Source organism: Carex rostrata, chromosome 13 (genome assembly GCF_964058835.1).
Source record: "Carex rostrata chromosome 13, lpCarRost1.2, whole genome shotgun sequence".
Lineage (NCBI taxonomy): Eukaryota > Viridiplantae > Streptophyta > Magnoliopsida > Poales > Cyperaceae > Carex > Carex rostrata.
Window position 1 is genome coordinate 6,307,187 of NC_135930.1, and position 21,182 is coordinate 6,328,368.

A 21,182-nucleotide genomic window follows, 5' to 3' on the forward strand; every position below is an offset into this window, starting at 1 on the left:
ACATCCCGTGCCGTTGAGCCATTCCATGTCCTTTTGCCAAAATCCACAGTAAATCAGTTACAAAATTTGCAACTGCAGTTTGTGATGTTGAGCTAAAAAAACGAATTGTTATTAGAAAAGTAAAAAAAAATAAATAGCAGCATAACCAGATTGCATGAAACGGACGCAATCCTGTCATTCTATATTGGGATACCTTAGGTTGCAATTAGAAGAGTATATTTCTGTTTTCGTATTTTTCTTTGATTCTTTCTATTCTAGAAGTAAGAGATTTTGAGATTTTAGTTTTCCTTCTTTACTAAAGTTACGTTTGTCAAGAGACCTACGGCCCTCAAAATTATCTTTATTCTCTCTCCCACTATTACCAATGCTTAGCCCATGAAATTTCAATGGAAACTATGATCACTCTAACAAACATTGCATTTTCCGCTTCAAAATGAATACGAGGCAAGGCTACAACTTTATATCTACTGCCTTCATATTACTGGTAAGTGGTAACTAAGTATTAGTCCTTATAGATGTATTTATTATTTGATTTTTGCATATGAAAAACCGCAACTCAACCATAGCGAATGTACAATTTGTCAGTTCATACCACACCAGATTAAGGTCTAGAACAAATATCAGATGCACAATGTCAAATTTCTTTTTCACAACTTGTCCAAAATTTTGTTTTCTCTGTTTAACTAACTAGTCAATTAAACAGTATTAATCCTTAACATCTCTATAGCAAAACAAAAAACCTGATTGTCAGGTTTTCATTCTACAACTATCCTTTGAGCTCAGATCCATAATTTACACTGCACTAAACTTACCAGACTACATCGGAGGCACGCAGACATGAAAATTTAATTTAGTATACTTTATGCAAGCCAATATTAAGATCAGAAGATATGGAGGAGAGTACAGGAAGCGACTGGTGCCACATGGCCTTAAATACTCTCTTCTGGTGCGCCTGTACTGACTGAGACGGCCCACGCCCTTGATACCTGTCACAGAAATTATATTGTCAAAAGCAGCAAACACACATCAATTAAAAAGAAAAAAGTAAGAAAAATAATAATAAGCCTAGAAAAATTAGGGTTTTGCAGGATATTTTTCACGAGATGGAAAGATATTGGTACTACCTGAGCATATTGGCAACTGCTGAATGGGATTTGACAAGTCAACTCCACCTAGATTTGACCGATCCAACAGGTCAAGGATCAAGGGTTATAATCCAATCTGACCAGTTCAGTTCTTAATTTCTAATTTTTATCAAAGTGGAAATCTAAGCCTTTCAATTAACCCAAAATCTACAGATATTGAACGAAGAGTAAAACATATTCAAGCTGCAACCCAAGCATCACATTTGACACTTTTGCATTCTGGGCCCATTGCTAAAGCAAAAAATAAAGAATGAGGCTACGGTACTATGTATAGTGCACTTTGGTCCGTACTATGGATCCATATCTTTATTTTCAAAGTCTAAATAGTTGATCCAAACCGTTCATCATGATGTCCATCTGAAAATGTACTTAAAGACCAAATTTTACATTTTTTAGAATTTGTTTACTATTTTTTTACATGGGTAAAAAATCACTACTTTCAAATGGTCAAGAATATTTAGATGAAGTGATTTTGTACCTATTAAAAAAAATAGTACAAAAAATTCTAAAAAATGTAAAATTTGGCATCCAAGCACATTTTCGTATGGATATCATGTTGAGCAGAACGGATCGAGTGTTTGGACTTTAAAAATGAAAATATGCATCCATAGTATGGACCAAAGTGCGCTATGCATAGTACCATAGCCTCACTCAATCATTAAAGAATGGATACCTGATATCAAAGATGTGGATTTTTGGATCAGTGGTACCAGAGGAGAGATGCCAACCATCAGGTGACCATGATTGGTTGATCAGAGCCGACTGTGAGTCGCTGCTCACTTGCTTCCATCCAAACGAGTGAATCTCAGTGCGCCTCAACCTCAAATCATACAGGCCCAGTTGTTGCCCAGGTGCACTGTTCCAACAACCACATGATCATATTATTATTAACATTAAGCACCAGATCTGCTGGCATGTATGATTGTATCAAATTTCAACAAAATTCATGTTTATACCGCTGCAAAATGAAAATTTTGTATACATGTGTAATATAATCAGATGTATTCATTCCCTTCCTTTGCCCTTTCATTAAAGGATGCCAAAGGTGTTTAACCTCTCAACCAGTTCTCACTAGATAAACGAAAGACAACGAAAGGGTAGTCTCAGTATTTCTTGAAGTAACTTAGGACAAGAAGCATCATTGATGATAAAATTTACTGTGTTAGAATGGTGTGCTTGATAATTTCATGTTCTTAGCAAAGCGTCATATTCTGAAGTATTGCACACGAACATTATCCAGATTTCACAATAAGCAAAACAATGACATTGTTAGCAAATTACACCTGGTAACCATATACGATGATCACATTATTTGCATATTATGGATCAACCTGTGCTATGGATCCATATCTCTATTTTCAAAATTCAAACAAGCGATCGGAATGTTGAACATAATATTCATATCAAAATGTACTTGTAGAGCAAATTTTAAATATTTTAGAATTTGTTTACTATTTTTTTAGATAGGTAGAAAATCTCTGCTTTTGGATGGTCCAGAATTTTCAAATCAAGTGATTTTCTACCTATCTACAAAAATAGTAAAAAATTCTAACAATATAAAATTTAATATGCAAGTACATTTTCATATGAAGATCATGTTGAATGGTTCGGATCGACAGTTTGAACATTAAAAACAAAGATATGAGCCCATAGCGTGGGCAGTTTTATAATATGCATATTGCCATAGCCTCACTCAACTCAAAATCACAAGGAAAATAATAAAATCAACTTACCCTGACTGGACCAAGTACAAGTTGAAATCACATGGGTTTGGAAGCACGCTCATGCACTTGTACTCAATTTGGTGCCTAAAATCTGATCGACCGGCCAGCAAATCAAACCCAATTATTCTTTTATCAGCACCAACTGACAAGACGATCTTTTTGTGTTTCAGCGCAGATAAACCCATGACAGCTGACGAGTGCATGTCGCGATGCACTGACTTGTGCTTGTATGAAAAATTGCCATCACCTTCTTCTTCACGCCATAGTATGACCGAGTGGTCAGACCCACCCGTCAGGAAGCAAATGTTGTCCTCCCATGGTGTGAAGGTAACGCTGTTTATTAGACCCTTGTTGTGTGGCTTTGCTTCTAAGTAAGAGACTTTTTTCTGATTCTGGAAATTAAGATACAATCACAACTTAGGTTTCTTAAACATAAATTTTACAATTAGGTAAGTATAATTATGTTAAGTATCATGTTTACCTTTAAAAACCACAATATATAATGCAAAACAAGAAGTACCATGGACAAGATATTGAAACTAAAGAAATACAGAAAAATTGTAAAACATCAGAAACAACCATAGTTATTTATTTATTTTAACAGAATTCCAAACTACCCTTTCTTTGCTGTTGTTGGTCTATTAATCGAGTCAAACATACCAGGAGAAATTGATCTAGTTATCAATGGTTTTATAATGGTTTCTCTTTCTTCTTTTTTGAAATAAATTAGGAAAGAAGAATAATGCACATGTGGAATTTTCCCTGCATAGGTCAATTGTTTGAACTGTGATGAAACCCACCTTTTCATTACAATATAACTCTCTTAAACAGCAAGAAGTCAAGGTACAGAAAATCTACATTCCGGCGAATGCCATTGAAGTCAAAGTACAAAAGAGTAAGATTTTGTTATGGATCTTCAGTTTTTATACCAATATGTTAGTGTTGGGATATTGTACTTTGGAAATTAAAGAGGCTGTTTTAATTCGCACCCATATTTTGCGATTTAAAAGTCCAAACAGTCGATCCGAACCGTTCAACATGATCTCCATATTAAAACGTGCTTGGTGACCAACTTTTACATTTTTTTTAAACTTCTTACTATTTCTTTAGATAGGTAGAAAAACATTGTTTTTTTATGGTCCCGAGTTTTCTGAAAAACGGTTATTTTCTACTCATAACAAAAATAGTAAAAAAAAAATTGATCTCCAAACACATGTTAATATGGAGATCATGCGGAATGGTTTGGATCAACTATTTGAACTTTATCGCAAAATATTGGTGCGAATTAAAACATCCTCTTTAATTCCCAAAGCACAATAAGCCAACTCAATATGCTATATGCCTAATTAAAATTCTACCCTCGCAAGGAAATGAAGATATGCATGACGTTTTAAGTAACCCATTAATATTACACCAAATACTATTGATATGCTCATCAGGACATCACATGAAGAAATATACAAACCCTAAAATAACCATTTTCTCATTGACACACTAGTAATGTTAGCTCAAGAAATGCAGCATGCACTGCAAAAGAAGACGCAATTTGTACATGCCTACTTACTTCGTTGCTCTTGTTGAGATCTAAAATGGAGATCTGACAGTCACCGGCATCACCACTATAGACAGAAACAATAGTGTCTCCATCTGGATGCCATGCAATGTCTTCAGGCCATCGCCTATGTTTTGGCGATAGACAATCTGTTGTGCTAAGTAATGAAGCAGACGGCCTGTCATTTTACATACACAAAAGAAAATTATATTGTCATTGATATACAATAATTGATAATACAAAAGAGTGAGGCTATGGTACTATGCATAACCCAAATTTGCTCCATACTATGGATCAATCTCTCCCTTTTCAGAACCGTTCAACATGATCTCCATATGAAAATGCACTTGTAAATCTAATTTTACATTATTTTACAAAAAAAAATTCTATTGTATAGATAGGTAGAAAATCACTTGATCTAAAAATTCCAGACCATTTAAAAGTAGTGATTTCTACCTATCCAAAAAAAAAATAGTAAAAAATTCTAAAAAATAATGTAAAATCTAGTCTTCAAGTACATTTTCATATGGAGATCATGTTGATCGGTTCATATCGACTATTTGAACTTCGAAAGCGCTATGCATTGTACCATAGCCTTACTCAATACAAAATGTTTAGTTCTCATAAAGGATGAGGTGGCCTTTATGTTATCTTGACTGCAGAGTTCTAGAAAGAAAGTTAAAAAGAGAACACGATTAAAGAAGTAAAATAAGAACCTTACATTTTAGCATTAACTTGCCAAAATTTTATCAGCCCATCTAATGCACTGCAAATCAAAACAACAAAAATCTTATCAGATATGTACAAAATCATTCCGACGAAGAACATAAATAAGGGTATTATTTCCCTTATCTCAAAAGCCCATATAGTATTGTAAACACAATAATGCACACCTACACGCCTCTGCTACATGCTTTTAGATTTCCACATTACCCAACTCCTTTCTCATTATTTTAGTCATATCAGTGATGAAGGGTGAGTATAAATGACATTTTTGAAGTAAATGAGAATGTTGAGTTGAACAAATGCCAATCTTTGTAAAATATTATGAGCATTTCTGATATTTTGTGGGGTTATATAGGATATCTCAATTTTTGTGAAGCTACACATCTAAGTTTGACCCTTTGCAAACGGGAAAGGGGCACACCTGGTAACAAAGAGATTATCATTGGTGGGGCACAGTTCAAGACACCTCATCTTCCTTTTATGATCACTGGGAATAATAATAGTGTTTCCAAACTCAAGTATGATCGGTTTAGAAGACCTCTTCACACTTGGTATCAAATCCTGGTGCTCCTTCTCCTCTGTGCAACCACAACAAAATCATCATTATCTCTTACCATTTTGATTTTCATATTAATAATGTTAAAAGTAGTACATTACAACATTAAATGCTATGAAAGAAAGAATGCACAGCTAGTGTTAGCAGAAAAAAAAGGTATGACAACATGTGCAAGCACTATTAAAATGCAAATGAATAATTTAAAGACACAAATATATGCACTAGCTTCTTAACAAAATGTACAGGAATTAACTTTTAATGACACAATTTGCATGTACTAAATCTACACAGAAGAACGATCATGCACAAATTTCCAACAGTAAGATGTATGTGCAATAGCTTCAATTATTAAATTTACATCCATTACCTTGCTTTTTACTAAACAGCAAAATGACAAGGGCAAATATTAAAATTTAAAGCATACAGGACAACATACAATACGCTCCAATATCCAAAATTTGTCGGGTAGTATACAAAAGTTTCACAATGAATCTTCTCATAAATATCAACGCCCAAAACTTAAGAAATTACGTCATTTTTGTTCACCTATTTTTCTCTTTGGTTGTTTCTCTTGTTTTCTCTTCTCGCTCATTGCGTCCGCTGAATTGGATTGCCCTGAAGAGGATGAAGAAGGGTGGTGTGGATTGGCCTTAGAAGCATTGACAGGGACAACAGGCTGCGACCTCGATTTTAAATTTGAATTTGAGTTTGATTGGTTTTGGTATTTATTTCTGGATTTGAAAAGAGAGAGCTTGGATTTAGACTCGCTGAGTCTCTTCTCAGCCTCTTCCAACTGGAAAATTTGGAAAATATTCAACATTCAAATAATGGCAGTTGTTTCAATAAATTAAAGCAAAAAAAATTGAGCACAATGCAGTACCGTGCTGGACTGATATGCAGTAAATTTACGGGAAGACATTATTGTCAGATACACGAAAACAGTGAATATGCATGTTTAGAAAGTTATGTTAATTAAATTTTATCTTTAATGGTTGCTTACCCAGCCACAGCAACAATTTTCATTTCCTATGAATCTTCTCAGAATATGTTATGTGATTGCCATTTAAATAATACCTAAGGAAAAAAGCACTGAATCAACACAGTAATGAATAAAATTAATTGGTATAGGTTCCACAAGCAAGCTCCTTTAACTTGCATAGTACCACCCAAAAATTACTGATCCCTAATTCCATGGTAATATTCAATCAATTTTGCATATCCCCCTCACATAGACGCTATTAATACCTAAGACAATCCAATTTCATTAAGAAGGGGAAAAAAAAGGTAATACCTTTCGAGCTTATTTATCAAGTGAGCATGGTCAATAGTAGACATAGGAACTGAATTTAGGGGTGCATGTCAAAACGAGAGGTTGCTAAATCAAATTAATGGTCGACTAATCAAAATTTACCATTGATTGATAGTGAGCTAGCTTCTGTTTGATTGTTACCACCTCCTTGCCTCGATGCTCGACCAAAGCCATAAGCCCCTGCTCCTCCTCGCATGCCTCATCACGCGCTTGTTGGCTCGCCAAGCGATCACCATTGGCATGTCGTACGGGCGACTGCTCCGACGCTGGCGCGTTCAGCTTTGGCTTCTTCGATAAGGGGCTCGCCATGGCTGATTATCGATCAAATTAATAAAACTAAATTAAGGGGCTAATATGAAAATGTATATTTGCTTCTACTGGAGAGAATGAGAGAGATGCAGAGGCCTCTCTAATTCTTACTCTCTCAAGTCAGGACTCGAAAGAGAGGAGCTTTGCTTATGTGGTTTCTTCTTCTAATCAAGAAATAAATATAAATAAAAAAGGGAAAACAATAATAGCAAGCTGAGCCTTAAAAGCAACGACACTATTCACAACATACTTCGTCACACGTAATTATATACGCACTTTCACTTCGAGGTGCCAAAAGCAAAATAGCGCAGTTTTCGATAGTTTCGATACCGTCGTTAATTAATTATTTGTAAAAGGACGTAAATTCTAATCGTGGAATGTAAATTGCTTGGAAGTGTTTTATTTGGGTAACATGGAGAAGATCTGAAGATGAGAGATAAAAATACCGTGTTAGGACTTAAACCGGTTCGGTTCTGCAACCTAGACCGGAAATTACTGACATGCGACCCACAGTTAGGGTGCAAACGGGTTGGATATTATCCAACTGTATCTGACTAAGTATTCAAAAATTTAATATGGATATCCAAAATCCGAATATCCGTGCGGATATCGATACGGATATAATTTTAAATTTTAATTATCCGTATCCGAATAGTAGATATATATTATATAATTTAATATAAATTATGAAAAGAAATTATATTATTCACTATTATAAAAAGCGGATATCCGTATCCGTATCCATCTAATATCCAAAAAATAAAAATAGATATGATATGATTTTACCACTATCCGATCCGTATCCGATCCGCTTGCACCCCTACCCACAGTAAGTACTCCTAATTAATACAGTACGAAAAGAGTCAAACGAATTCTCTCATTGACCAGACCATTAGCGGGATTGCGAAACATCTGGTGCACGGATTCAGGTTTTGACGATGAGAAGATAATTTACACCCACTGACCTGTGGAGTGCGTATCCTCTGAGATATCTCAATTTTTGCGTGACCGATGTGTCCGGTGCCTATTCGGGGATAGCGTAGGGGCCAGTATTATTTTTGCTTTGAGATTCGTATAAAACTATTTAAACGGTTGAGAGATTCCAAAAAGTCACGCAAAGCTTGAGATATCTCAGAGGATGCGGATTTCTGACCTGTGGGGCCGACTGGTTCGCTTTACCTGAACCGACCTTGTTTAGTTTTCAAAAAACTTATGGATCACTTACTATAATTAAAAATAAGAGGGTTCAACAGTCTTCCCTTTTATTATTTTCATTATTCTTTTATTTATATAACTTAAATAACTTAAATATCAAAATATAACCGTTAAATATAGTTCATGTCATTTTTTAAGCACAGATAAAATATTTATGGTATTTCAAGTTTGCTTTAATTTTATCGAAAATATATAATTTTGCAAAAATAATTTACAAAAGTATATTTATTCCTCTTATATAAATAATTTTTGAACATTGATTTTTCAAACAAATATTTTATTTAAAAACATTTTTTTTTTACTTGTAGAAAATATAATATTTATCACATCTAACAGTTATATTTTAGCATATAAGTTTGTAAAAAATTATTATAAAAAAGGTAAAAAGTGAAGACATGATTGAGAATTTGAGACATAGAAGTTGAGTCATTTGAACCCTCGTTGAAAATCATCTCCTAAATTTTGACCAAAATCTTAAAAATTTATTGAAATTTCATATTTACAAATTCGCTTGGTTTTACTTAGAATCAATAGCACAAATTATACCAAAAATATGCAAAACTAACAAACGTTAAATTGGAAAAAAAAAATTGACGTTAGTTGCATAATTGCAAAGGAAAAAAAATCGTTTGTATATATAACCTTTATGGTTATTTGTCAATTTGAAAAATGTATAATGTGTCATCGCATCAAAAGACGTGTTGTCGCATCGAAAGCCATGTGACCGCATCGTTAGCCGTGTGGACTGCACAGTCCTCTGAAAAAGGCAGTTTTCTGATATATGAAAAGGTGTTTTTCTAAATTGCAAATTTCATAATCAGTTCGTCAATAATTTGAAATATGCCTAAATTGTTCTATACATTGATGGACCACATCATATTAAATACATAAATTGTCTAAGAGGAGGGTTCAAATGTCTCCATCTTTTGTGCCTCCACTATGCCTCCATTTTTAAAAAACTTTAATAACTCAATATTTAAAACTTAAAAGTCAAAATAAAACCGTTAGATGTGATCTATATTATTTTCTCTATGTGCTCATAGAAAATTATCACATTTTAATTTTATTTTTATGTGGATCAATAAGTTACAAAATAAATTTTATTTTTTTTAGTACAAAATAAATTTCTGCCAAGTAAAAATAAAAAGGATTTAACCAACCTATTTTAATTGACTGATTCCAATTCTAATTTTACAAACCATGGTTATAACTAGTGTTCTAAATAGTGCGCTATAGCGTCGCTATAGCATTTTTGGACCCTAAACGCTACGCTATGGTATTAAAACACGCTATTTGAGCTACGGCCGCTATAGCGGTAATAGCGGTCCGCTATAGCGCATAGCGTGTAGCGCAAATAGCGCGCGCTATGCAACATGAGCTGTTTTTTCTTTTTTCTTTTCAATTTATATGGGTTTTAAATAAAGGCTCATATTGGATTTTAACCGTGATTTTTTTTTTTGCAATTGACGTATTAAGTTTTATAGTAAACTATTAATTATTAAATGAGAGATCCATCAAACGAAATCAAATAAGGAAGCTACAGCGCGCTATGCAACATGAGTTTTTTTTTTTTTTTTCAATTTATATGGGCTTTAAATAAAGGCTCAAATTGAATATATTAAGATATTTCTTGAAGTAACAAAATGATACTTACTATATGCTAGTTTGAATATTTTGAATAGATTAAGATAATTAATTATGCCGTGATATCTAGGTTATTTTAAAATTTTAATAGAAAAAAGATAGATTATGTCATGATACTGAATATATTTTGAATAGAAAAATATCGATAGTTTATGATATTAGTATCACTATGGATATTTTGAGTCGCAATTTGGATTTTGTATTGGTTCAATATGAATATTATAATTTTTTAATCAATTTGATGTTATTTATTGTTCTATGAGACTTAGATAGTGTTGATATTTAGTACAAATATATGATATAATTTTTATAAAAATAAAAAAAACGCTATGTAGCATAGCTTTTGCTATAACGACGCTATTCGCTATAGTTTTTTTTTAGACTTCCCGCTATGACGCGATAAGCACTATTTACAACCTTAGTTATAACAAAACCAGGTTTCACATCTGATATCATGGCCCTCAACGGGCCACCAGTTCAATGATCGAACCGAGCGCAAGTCAGGTTTATTTTCTCAATTTAAGAGTCACATATCAATTCAGGGGGGCACTGTTAAATGTACCTTTTCCATAGCGGAATGAATGCTGAAATGATATTTGTTGTTTTTTTTTCTTTTTGTCTTGGTTTAACTGTGTTTCGCTTTCACAAAGCAATTGATGCAGATTTCATTCGTTTGTTTTCAAATCAATTTCATTCTTTTGTTAGTTTGGTTAAACTGTTAAATGTCTCACGTTAGCTGCATGCCTAATTATTGTTTGTTTGACTTCCAAGAGATGTCACAATGGGTGCAAACGGGTCAGATATTATCCGACTGTATCTGAGTTTGTATCAAAAAATTAGATACGAATATCCATGCGGATATAGATACAAATATGATTTTAAATATTAACTATTCATATCTGAATATAGATATATACTATTAGTTTAATATATATTATGAAAAAAATTATGTTATTCATTATTATAAAAAGCGAATATCTGTATTTGTATCTATTTAATATCTGATCGGTATCCGTATCCAAAAAAAATAAAAATGGATATGGTTTTACCATTATGCGATCCGTATCCGATCCCTTTGCATGTATCCGATTCCTTTGTTTGAAATAAAAATGATTTTATTCTTTAGCATGTGCAATCTTTTTAAACTAAATGTAAATTTAGGGCCTATTTGGATGTTACGGGATTACACGGGATATGATTTGACGAGAGTGGGAACTCACTTTTGAAAATGGAGGAACCCACAGGTATGGGTACACAGAGGATTGATTATGGGAATGTGCTAAATTGAGTATTCGGTTGTACCGTGAAATTAGTTATGAAAAATGTTATTTTTCTTTCTATATTGTGTGATATTATACAATTTTATTTATTAATAAATTATCAATAATACAATTAAATAAATAGATTAAATAATAACATAAAATTTCTTATAATATTATTTTATAAAATATAGATATTTTTTATAATTAAATAAGAAGTATTTGATAATATGGAACATGCTTTGCATTCAATACTCTGTTGTATTTATGGAAATTGAGTAGTTGGGAAAATAGAAAAGAGAATAATTATACTATATTGTATGAAAAGGGAAAAAAAAAAGAACTATAGAAATTGAGTAGTTGCAGAAGGCATTCAATAATAACAATGTTTTAGAGGGTACATGGGATTATATTCTTATTAATTTAACCTACTAAGAAAATACTCTTATTAAATTAAACTACTAAGAATAAGACACATTTTAAACGGATTAATAAGAAGTTACAGTCCTTTCATACTTAGAACAATAAACATACTATATTGTATGAAAAGGAAAAAAAAAATGAAATATAGTAGTTCTTCATTGATATAACATATTATTCCAATTTCACAGCAAGGTGTTCCCAGTGCTAAACATTGGTGCTGTACCGGCTGGTATGGTACATTGGTATTGATATATCCTCTAAAATTAGCAATATCCTTCCTGCAAAAAGAAATAAAAAAACTTCTTTTAGAAATGGTCAAATCATAATTGTAAGTAAGAAAAAAATTATTTTCAAATCTAAAAGACCATATGAAACACTAATGAGACTAAATAATTTCGGTTGAGTCTGGTACAGCAAAACCAGATAAACCTTACCAAATCATTCAAGAATTAAGCTAAATTTCGCAATCTTTTATCGGTTCCAATATCACTAAAAAAATTTAGTTGATTTTTGTTAAAGAAAAAAAAGCAAAGAAACACTAATTAGACCTTTTTTTTAGTTTTGACATAAAGGTTTATCATTAGGTTCTTTTTTGCTACAAACTCTTGGTATATTATAGCATTGTTCCTGCTTTGTTCCAGGTTTGCCTACAGAAAAAAAAAAAAATACACAAAAGCTTATCGTTTGTACTGTCTTCAAGTAAATCAAAGAAATTTGTACATTATAAAGTATTAACCATACTGAGGTCATTGTTTGAACTGTCTTGTGAAGTTCATGTTTGTACCACCTGGTACCAATACGGTAGAGTACTGTAATGGATCTGAACCCATCTCCAGTTCTGGCGGTGCAGTGAATTGTAGAGGGATTCCAGACAATTGCATTCTCCATGAACATATAAAACTAACCAGGAGTGACTTGGTACAATACCGGTACCAGTCCTCAATCCCTAATGATTTGGTACAGTACCGGTACCAGCCCTCAATCCCTAATGATTTACTAGAACCTGGAGTGACTTGGTACAGTACCAGGACCAGTACCAGCCCTCAATCCCTAACGACTACGAAACAAGCTAATGCAATTAAAGCTAGATAGAATTGCTTGTCTCAACTCATCAATTACTGCCTCCGTTCAAGCATAAATTAGGATTCTTTCATTTCATGATCTTCCTAGTTTACCAGAAAAATAGATTTTGCTGCCAAAGTAAACATTATAAATTTATAATCATCTTCGAAATCATCACAATTATCAATATTATTTACTATGATCACGATTATCAATATTATTTGTTACAATCTCCAAAGAAGCCGCCATGACCAGTTTATCATTACCATAATTTCTAGTGTTTACCAAATTATTAATAACTTTGTACTGCTGAAAGAGTCTATAGTTTATTATTACCATAATTTCTAGTGTTTACCAAATTATTAATAACTTTGTACTGCTGAAAGAGTAGACTCGAAAATTTACAGGTTTCTTTTCACCTCAGATCATTTTTTCTAGCAAAGCAATCTCAGTAAAGCTCATCTCATTAAAATTACTGATCTCTAATAAAAATGTCACCTTTAGAACTATAAGCCGCTGAAAAAGCAAGTTCTCAGTTTTCAATATGTAAATTGGTATTTCTTAGATAAAATCAGTTTCCAATTGAATAAAAAGCAAGTTCAAGAGGAGCAAAATAATTTAATTAGTGAAGAAACTCGTTGGGGTTAATGATAAATGAAATCAATGAATATTTGTACCTTCTCACGATTGAAGAAAACTAGAAAAGGCAATGAGGAGAGAGAAAAAGTAGCAACAGGTCACGATTGGGAATATCAAAATGGAGTCCGACAGAATTTTTATTTTCCCATCAATTTACGCTGTATAGGGAAGATGCGGGGAAAATAATAGGAACGGATTGGGAATAAACCAACCATCCGAACGGATGTAGTTAGGGGTGAAAACAGAGCGGATATGGAGCGGATAATGCTGATATCATATCCATATCCGCATCCGTCGAATAATGAGCAGATACGAATACGGATGATAAACGGATATCAAAATTCAAAACCAAATTTGCCTTAAACGGATATGGATACGAAACGGATAGTCCACGGATACAGATTCGAATACGGATATAAAATAAATAATGATCGGATAATTAAGATATATGAACTTCTAAGATACAAATATTAATTAAAACATTAAATATAAATATTAATGAACTTATAAGAGATGAGAGATAATCTATTCATATAATATATATATCAAATAAATGAATGATAACAAAAGATGTTGTGGTCTAGTGATTTGAAACTTAGTCCAAAGACCTTGAGATGGAAGGACATGGGTTCAAATCCCACCTTATAGCAAATTTTAATTTCTCTTTTATATGGGTCCGACCAAACTATCCGAATCCGGATAATCCGGATATCCACTCTGTTTAAGACTCCGTATCCGAATCCGGATCTTCTATGAATTTTCGATAATTATCCGAATCCGAATCCGGGAATTATCCGAATCCGGATTATCCGAATTCGGATAATTCCCAGATACGGAGCGGATATCCGCCGGATAATCCGGCTCCGTTTTCACCCCTAGATGTAGTAAATAAATATAATCCCAGTTCCCTTGAAACTCACCCGTTCCCACCAAAAAACAAGACATCTGAACAGGCCCTTATTCGAGTTAGGCTGGGGTGCTATGGATAGCATAGTGGCCTCTATGCTACGGCTCAATATTCGAGTTTTCAAAATCCAAACGGTCGATCCGAACCGTTCATCTTATTCTCCATATTAATATCTGCTTGGAGACCAAATTTTACATTTTTCTGAATTTTTTTACTATTTATTAAGTATTTTACAAAATTGTTGATCCAACGGTGGCTGCACAAAACAGTAGAACCGTTGGATTAGCGATTTTCAAAGTGGCTTAATAAATAGTAAAAAAATTCAAAAAATTATAAAATTTGGTCTCCAAGCATATATTAATATGGAGAATAAGATGAACGGTTCGGATCGACCGTTTGGATTTTGAAAACTCGAATATTGAGCCGTAGCATAGAGGCCACTATGCTATCCATAGCACCCCAGCCTAACTCCCCTTATTCTAGCAAATCCAAATTCATAATCCCGTTTAAGCAATGACTATAAATAATCTCATCAATTACCTATATTAGATAATGCCAACATTTTTTTTTAAACAATTTACATAGTATGATCAGTTCTCTACAAAATTTATCAACCAAATGAACCAAAAGAATCAAAAGCGAGAAATGAAAAACCTCAAAAATATCACCTGTATCCCTGCAAAACATATAATATCATGGATAACTCTTCAAACCAACAACAAAATATCATAAACGCCCTTGCAAAACTAGTAAGCCTGTGCTCCAGATTTCAGTGAGAAGGGATAAATGGAGAAAATGAAGCTCAAAGTGCTTAACCAACAGTTCAACACCCATACCATTATATCAATATTACATTAACATAAGAACTGTTATATTATAAATATAATTTTCCATTGAAAATAAGAAACAATTTAGTGATAAACTATAGTGCCCGCAGTCATCTATGATATTTTGGTGGCTAATCATAAAAGTTTAACAGTTTTGCCAATACATACATGATATATTGAGGTTTTGTCAGGTTACACATTAATTATCTCAAAACAAAAGGCTATCACCCGTTTCTTGATGTTCTATTCATATCCATCAGTTGAGAAAGCGTGACTGCACCCCATACTCCATCTTTTCCTTGGGCATAGAGAAGTCTCCTACTCGAGTCCACATAAATGCCAACTGTACCAAAATCATACACCTGATACCCATTATACAACTTGCCAACCCTCGGCATGAATAGTATGCCCTGCTCTGACGCATATGCATCTACTGTCTCTTTAAAGCTCAAATCTGGTACATTCATACCAGTACCTTGCATTGCCTCCATTTGCCTTCTTTCAGTCCTGCGCTGGTACCTCGCATTCTCTCTTGTAATGGGTTGTACCAGCTCATTTCCATCAAAGGCTCGATTCATCATGTCTAGACCAGTACTCATCAAGACTCTAATTCTTTCATTAGCTAACAACTCTTCCGGGAACAGATTTTTCCACCCCACGTACCAGTTGCACACCTCATTATAATCTGGATTGCTACAAAGCCAGTGATATAGCACCAGATGCCACTTGTTAAAGAACTCAAATTCTAGCAGGTGCACCATATGGCGCACTGGTATTGCATTGGCCCACATAATAACCCAGTTAAACTGGTCAAGTTTCTGATTTGAAGGATTAATTTCAAACTTCTGCAATGCGAGCTGCAACTTTGGAACAATATGGTTCACCATGAGCCGCTCCCAGTTAACAGTTGGAAAAACATCCTTCCACGGAACTAGATGCATGTATGCAGATGCGTTACCAGCATGCCGAGCATGCAGTACTTGACCAAGTTTGTACTGAATTGCATGGTACAGGGTCTCAAGTCTCTGCCCCAACAATGGCAGCCATGGGTGGACCCATACATGTATAGGTACAGTCTCTGAACGTGGGTCCCACGAGTCTACCCCAACTGTCAATTTTGGCATGACCACATCCTCCAAGATGGATTTTCTAATGAGAGGTGGAAGGAGGCGATCCCAGGTTTCAAGAAAGCTGAGCATGGGTTCAGGGTCTCGCACCATCCATGTGTTTGTACCAGTTAACCTTACTAAAGGCAATATCACCTCGCCAACCACCTCAGTATAGGGTGAGACAGAGCTGGTGTAGGTGTTATCTGCATAGTCATATGGCTGGTCCCCTTGAACCAGGTCCCGCCATGACCGCATTATTTCAAGGCCGTGTGATGGGTTTTGGAGCGGATCCCACCCATGAAAAGCCTGAAACAATAATGGAAGAGCATAGGCACACGCTACGACCGACAGGTTGCACAGCTTATATTCATCTCCATACATGTTTTTCAGATCCAAGAAGGTTTTTAGTAGCAAATCGAGGGTCAGCAAACCTGACCTATTTTCTTCGACCCGATCAAGGACACCTGTTATCACCTCTATGGTTTGTAGCTGTTTTCTCTGCCTATCTTCTTCTCTCTCTCTAGTTTTTTTCTCCCCAAGCAGGCTTTCAACTCTCTCTCTCTCTTTCCTCAACTGTCTGTCTTTCATCTGTATGTCTGCCTCTGTTGACTCAATTTTGACACGAATGTTGTACTGAAGCTCTTTCATTGGCACATCTTCTCTCTGCTCTTTGTACTCATTAGAATTTAAGTTCGCAAGATTCGTCAGAACCCTGGCCCGTGGACCCCGCATGTCTATCACTTTTTGTTGTAGAATATCCTCTGTGTCTTCAACTTGCTTCTTGGCCAACAAATCGTCCTTGGTTAAGATCTCAGGCTTCTTTCTTTTCTCTCCCCTATTCGACCGAAGTTTCTTCTTATGCTCAGCTGAGGATGGTACTACTAGCAACTTGTTCTCTTTATAGTCATTGAAACCCAAACCCATGTGTTTAGGTCTAAGCTTGGCCTCGACAGGTGTCACACAATACCCTGTTCGTTTTTGCCTAAACCACGCCCCGCTACATAACCCATCTTCTCTAATAATTTCATACCGATATCGTTGGTATGAGCCTTGAACATAACAACTTCAGATGTACCTGTTACATCTAGCCTTAATATGGAATGCTTCGATGAGTTGGTACGCTCCCTCGCTTCTTTTCTCTGTTCAGCTCTCTCTTTCTCTTTCTGTACAGCCCGTTCCATTATCTTTGGGTTGAATGTTGTTGGTAAAAATGATGCTTCATCATCTGTCAAATTTTCAGAATATCTTTAGTTAGATTTAAGTTGGAAATAATATAAACATCAACTTTATAATATGAAAATTAATAATGAGTTAAAACCATTATAAGGTTGCAAGAAACATATTTCAGCAAAAATGGATAAAAACTTGCGCTAAAGTGAATCTAAAGCTGTATAGTAGTAAAAATGAGGGCAAACTCATGAAAAACTGGAATAAATGAGGCAGTTTCATAGTTGAAGGCTTGAAACTTACTTGAGGTTTACATTAACACATATTTAGTACACTTTTGGACCTTCTACAAGCGATCAAATTGAAATAATTGGAATAATCTGTATAGTTTAAGCAAGTATCACTAAATAGCATTTTGCAAAGCTGCACTGGCCCCACAAGGCAGTAAAATGAGTAGTTATTTTAACTACATAAAACAAACCTTGCTTCTTTTCAGCTAGAAATATATCATTCCAGTCCATCCCTTGTACCGCATCCTCTTGTCTCTCCTTGTAATTTCGCCAGCATTAAAATCCAGGCCAAACCCTAGCCCTCGGCTGGCATTACCTTGCTCTTGTTCATCCTTGTTCTTCACATTATTTTTCTATTCAATCTGCCGAGTCGTCATACATGTACCTGCTGAGATGAACTGCATAGGCTTCATCAGATCAGCCTTTGATCCAATAACATCGCCTCAACAGCACTTCCCTCGGACTGTACAGGGAGGAGCCTCCAGTCCTTGGACTAGGGCGCTCTTTCGTGCGGGAACAGTAATCAACGCCATCCCACCTACCCCTTCCTAATCGTCTTCGAATCGGTAGAGGCCTTGGAAATCGTCGCTATCCATCATGGCGGTAAGGTTCTTTGTTCTGGGATTCGAAACAAGTAATTGGGGATCAAGTACGCGAGGGTTTAGGGGAGCATGTTCACAAAGACTTCAAATTGAATTCAATTGATGATTTCAAAAGAAAAATAGAATTAAAATTTTCAGATTGGAAAGAATATTTTACCATTGGCATGCCGTATGGACGACTGCTCCGACGGTGGCGCGTTCAGCTTTTGCTTCTTCGATGAGGAGCTCGCCATGGCTGATTATCGATCAAATTAATAAAACTAAATTTAAGGAACTAATATAAAGGATGTATGTTTAAAAAGAACGAGAAAAATACGAGCCCTCTTCCTCTCAGTCTCCCTCTCAAGTCAAAGAAACGTTGCTGCTTGCTTTGCTCGTGTTATTTCTTCTTCTTCCAAGTCAAGAAATAAATACAAATAAAAATAGAAAAGCGTAGAGACTATAGAGGATACTCATTCTAAAGCAAGCGACATCTTCACCACCTACAAATTAATTACGCACTTTTTGCGCGGTTTCTTTTGTTTCGATACCGTCAATTTATATGTAATTTGTAAAAGGTCGTAAAATTCTAATCATGAAACATAAATAGCTTGAAGGAGACAAAGGAAGGAACTCGGATCGTCCCGGTACAGCACGCACAATTATTAAATCCAGACCGTTCTTTTATTTTGGCACGACTCTTAAAAACAAACCTCCTATGTTTTGACCAGACCATCAGCGTGATTGCGAAACAACCGGGGCACCGCACTGGTTCTGGCCTGAATTGACAGTTTATTTTTACAAAAGGTTATCGATTACTATTGAAATTTTGCCAAAATCTTCAAAATTTATTGAATTTACATATTTACAATTTGGCTCGTTTTTAGGTGGAATAAATGGCATAAACTATAGAAACTTATGCAAAACTAACGAACGTTAAATTGGGAAAAAGTTGTCGTTGTTGCATCATTGCAAAGCAGAAAAAGAAAAAAAAAATCGTCTGTCTCATTTTTTTTTCAAAATCTAAAACATTTTGAAGTCAAATACTATTGTACCAGTTTTTTATGGTTTTGCAGTCATGCAATTAAACCCGATTTTTTTTTAAAATACCCATTAAAAAAATTAATTTAATAAAAATAACCAGATCTGAACTGAAATTTTAAAAATACCCAAATCGCGGATTTTTTTCGCGACCCAGAATTTTTATTCCGGGCCGCGGAAAAAATTCGCTCCCCGAAAAAAAAAAATTAATTTTTTATTTCGGGCGCGAATATTTTCCGCGGCCTGGATTTATTTTTTTTAGAGTTTGGAGAAAGAAAATATCATTTTTTTGGCTCAACTTTGCACCTCTGGTTAACATAAACACCTTCAAAAATCATGAAAAATTACCGACATGCATTCTTGACTTCATAAAACAATAATGTGAAGTTTCATACAAAATCTCAAAACAGATCGTGAGATATCGGCTCTCAACAATTGCCCGATCTGAACCGTTCAACATGATATCTTAAAAAATTGGTTAGGGATGAAATTTTATAATTTTTGAAATTTTTTTACTATTTTTTAAAATTGGTAGAAAATCACTGTTTTTTGAACGGTTCAAAAACAGTGATTTTGTACCTATCTTAAAAAATAGCAAAAAAAATTCAAAAAATATAAAATTTCATCTCCATGCATATTTTAGTATAAATATTTTGTTGAATAGTTTGGATCGACAATTTGAACTTTGAAAACGAAAATATAAAATATAAGGTATGATGAAGTATGAAAAAAATGAGACATTGGAACCCTCCTCATTATACATTGTTCGTTTCTATACTTTTAGGTAAAAAAAAAAAAAAAAATTCCATGCCTTATTTGCAAGGCAAAAAAATAATAGAGGTTCCTGAGGAAGTTTGTGATAACATAAAAAAGAGAGAAATTACAACTTATATGCGATAGCAGCGATACTATACTTTTTAATTGCCACCGCACCTCCAAATTTCCTTATATGTGACCCTTGACATTTTCTATCTAGCATCTAATTGGATGATAACATTAAATATTATTTAGTGTCGATCAGTAATGTAATCACACCTTACTAATCTCACTAGGGCCACATAGATATTGAATTTCTCTCATATTTTATTATTTATACAACATTACCTCTTCAATATATTGATTTTTTGGAAAATCATAATTAATTATATGTTGGATATCTCTGTTTGTATTGCTTGTCCAAACAGTCTAATTTCTAAATGTAAAAGTGATTTGTAGGAGGATGTAAAAGTGTTTATGAATTTAAAGTTTAAAATAATATAAATTAATGGTATTTAAGCATACGTTGATATTTGTGTCTCAAGTATGAAAATTATGATCTATTTGTCTACACATATCATATTAATTAGAGGATGGAACATTTCTTCAACACATGCTGACATATATTTCATTTCTTTTAATAGAGGGTAAAATGAATAATTTATAAATGTAAAGTAAATTATAATGGAAGAATTACAAATTAATTGAGTAAATGTGAGAGTTTTTAAATTTAGAAAGATAACTATGATATTATGAATTTTAGAAGAAAAAAAAATCATAATTATGAGATTTGCGGTCGGCACAAAATTCACCTAATAAAATTAAATAAAAAAAGAGCAAAATCAGAATAACATATGTAAGAGTAAATTTATTTGAACCGTAATAATTTCTTTCTTTCTTGAAATACGAGTTTGTAACTGAAAGAAAAACGGATGGCATTT

The 21,182-nt window shown here is 34.1% G+C and overlaps 1 protein-coding gene, 1 long non-coding RNA gene and 1 pseudogene across 4 annotated transcripts; all 3 read right to left on the reverse strand.

Moving 5' to 3' along the window:
* Positions 1-654: 654 nt before the first annotated feature.
* LOC144564189 (transducin family protein / WD-40 repeat family protein) lies at positions 655-7,493 on the reverse strand. Its single transcript, XM_078313736.1, has 8 exons — positions 7,115-7,493; positions 6,250-6,496; positions 5,569-5,725; positions 5,143-5,187; positions 4,434-4,599; positions 2,879-3,261; positions 1,819-2,001; positions 655-986 (listed from the first exon to the last, which is right to left on the reverse strand). Exons 1-8 carry the CDS (start codon positions 7,319-7,321, stop codon positions 851-853), a joined length of 1,524 nt encoding a protein of 507 aa, XP_078169862.1. The 5' UTR covers positions 7,322-7,493; the 3' UTR covers positions 655-850.
* A 4,298-nt stretch (positions 7,494-11,791) lies between these two features.
* LOC144564603 (uncharacterized) lies at positions 11,792-13,581 on the reverse strand. 2 transcript variants are annotated; one of them, XR_013514668.1, is made up of 5 exons: positions 13,295-13,581; positions 12,604-13,223; positions 12,411-12,509; positions 11,914-12,140; positions 11,792-11,881 (listed from the first exon to the last, which is right to left on the reverse strand). It is a non-coding gene; the product is annotated as an uncharacterized LOC144564603 (long non-coding RNA). The 2 variants fall into 2 exon arrangements; XR_013514667.1 differs by having other exon boundaries at positions 11,914-12,509.
* A 1,709-nt stretch (positions 13,582-15,290) lies between these two features.
* On the reverse strand, positions 15,291-18,855 carry LOC144564417 (septin and tuftelin-interacting protein 1 homolog 1-like; annotated as a pseudogene). Its single transcript, XR_013514625.1, has 2 exons — positions 18,623-18,855; positions 15,291-17,631 (listed from the first exon to the last, which is right to left on the reverse strand). The product of XR_013514625.1 is annotated as a septin and tuftelin-interacting protein 1 homolog 1-like (transcript).
* Positions 18,856-21,182: the final 2,327 nt, after the last annotated feature.

Coding starts and splice junctions, on each gene's coding strand:
- LOC144564189 (XM_078313736.1), bottom strand. CDS start 7,321: ATGGCGAGCCCCTTATCGAAGAAGCCAAAGCTGAACGCGCCAGCGTCG. Junction 5,726..6,249: donor ACAACCAAAGAGAAAAATAG/GTGAACAAAAAT, acceptor GTGGTTGCACAG/AGGAGAAGGAGCACCAGGAT. Junction 3,262..4,433: donor ATCTCAACAAGAGCAACGAA/GTAAGTAGGCAT, acceptor CTTAATTTCCAG/AATCAGAAAAAAGTCTCTTA.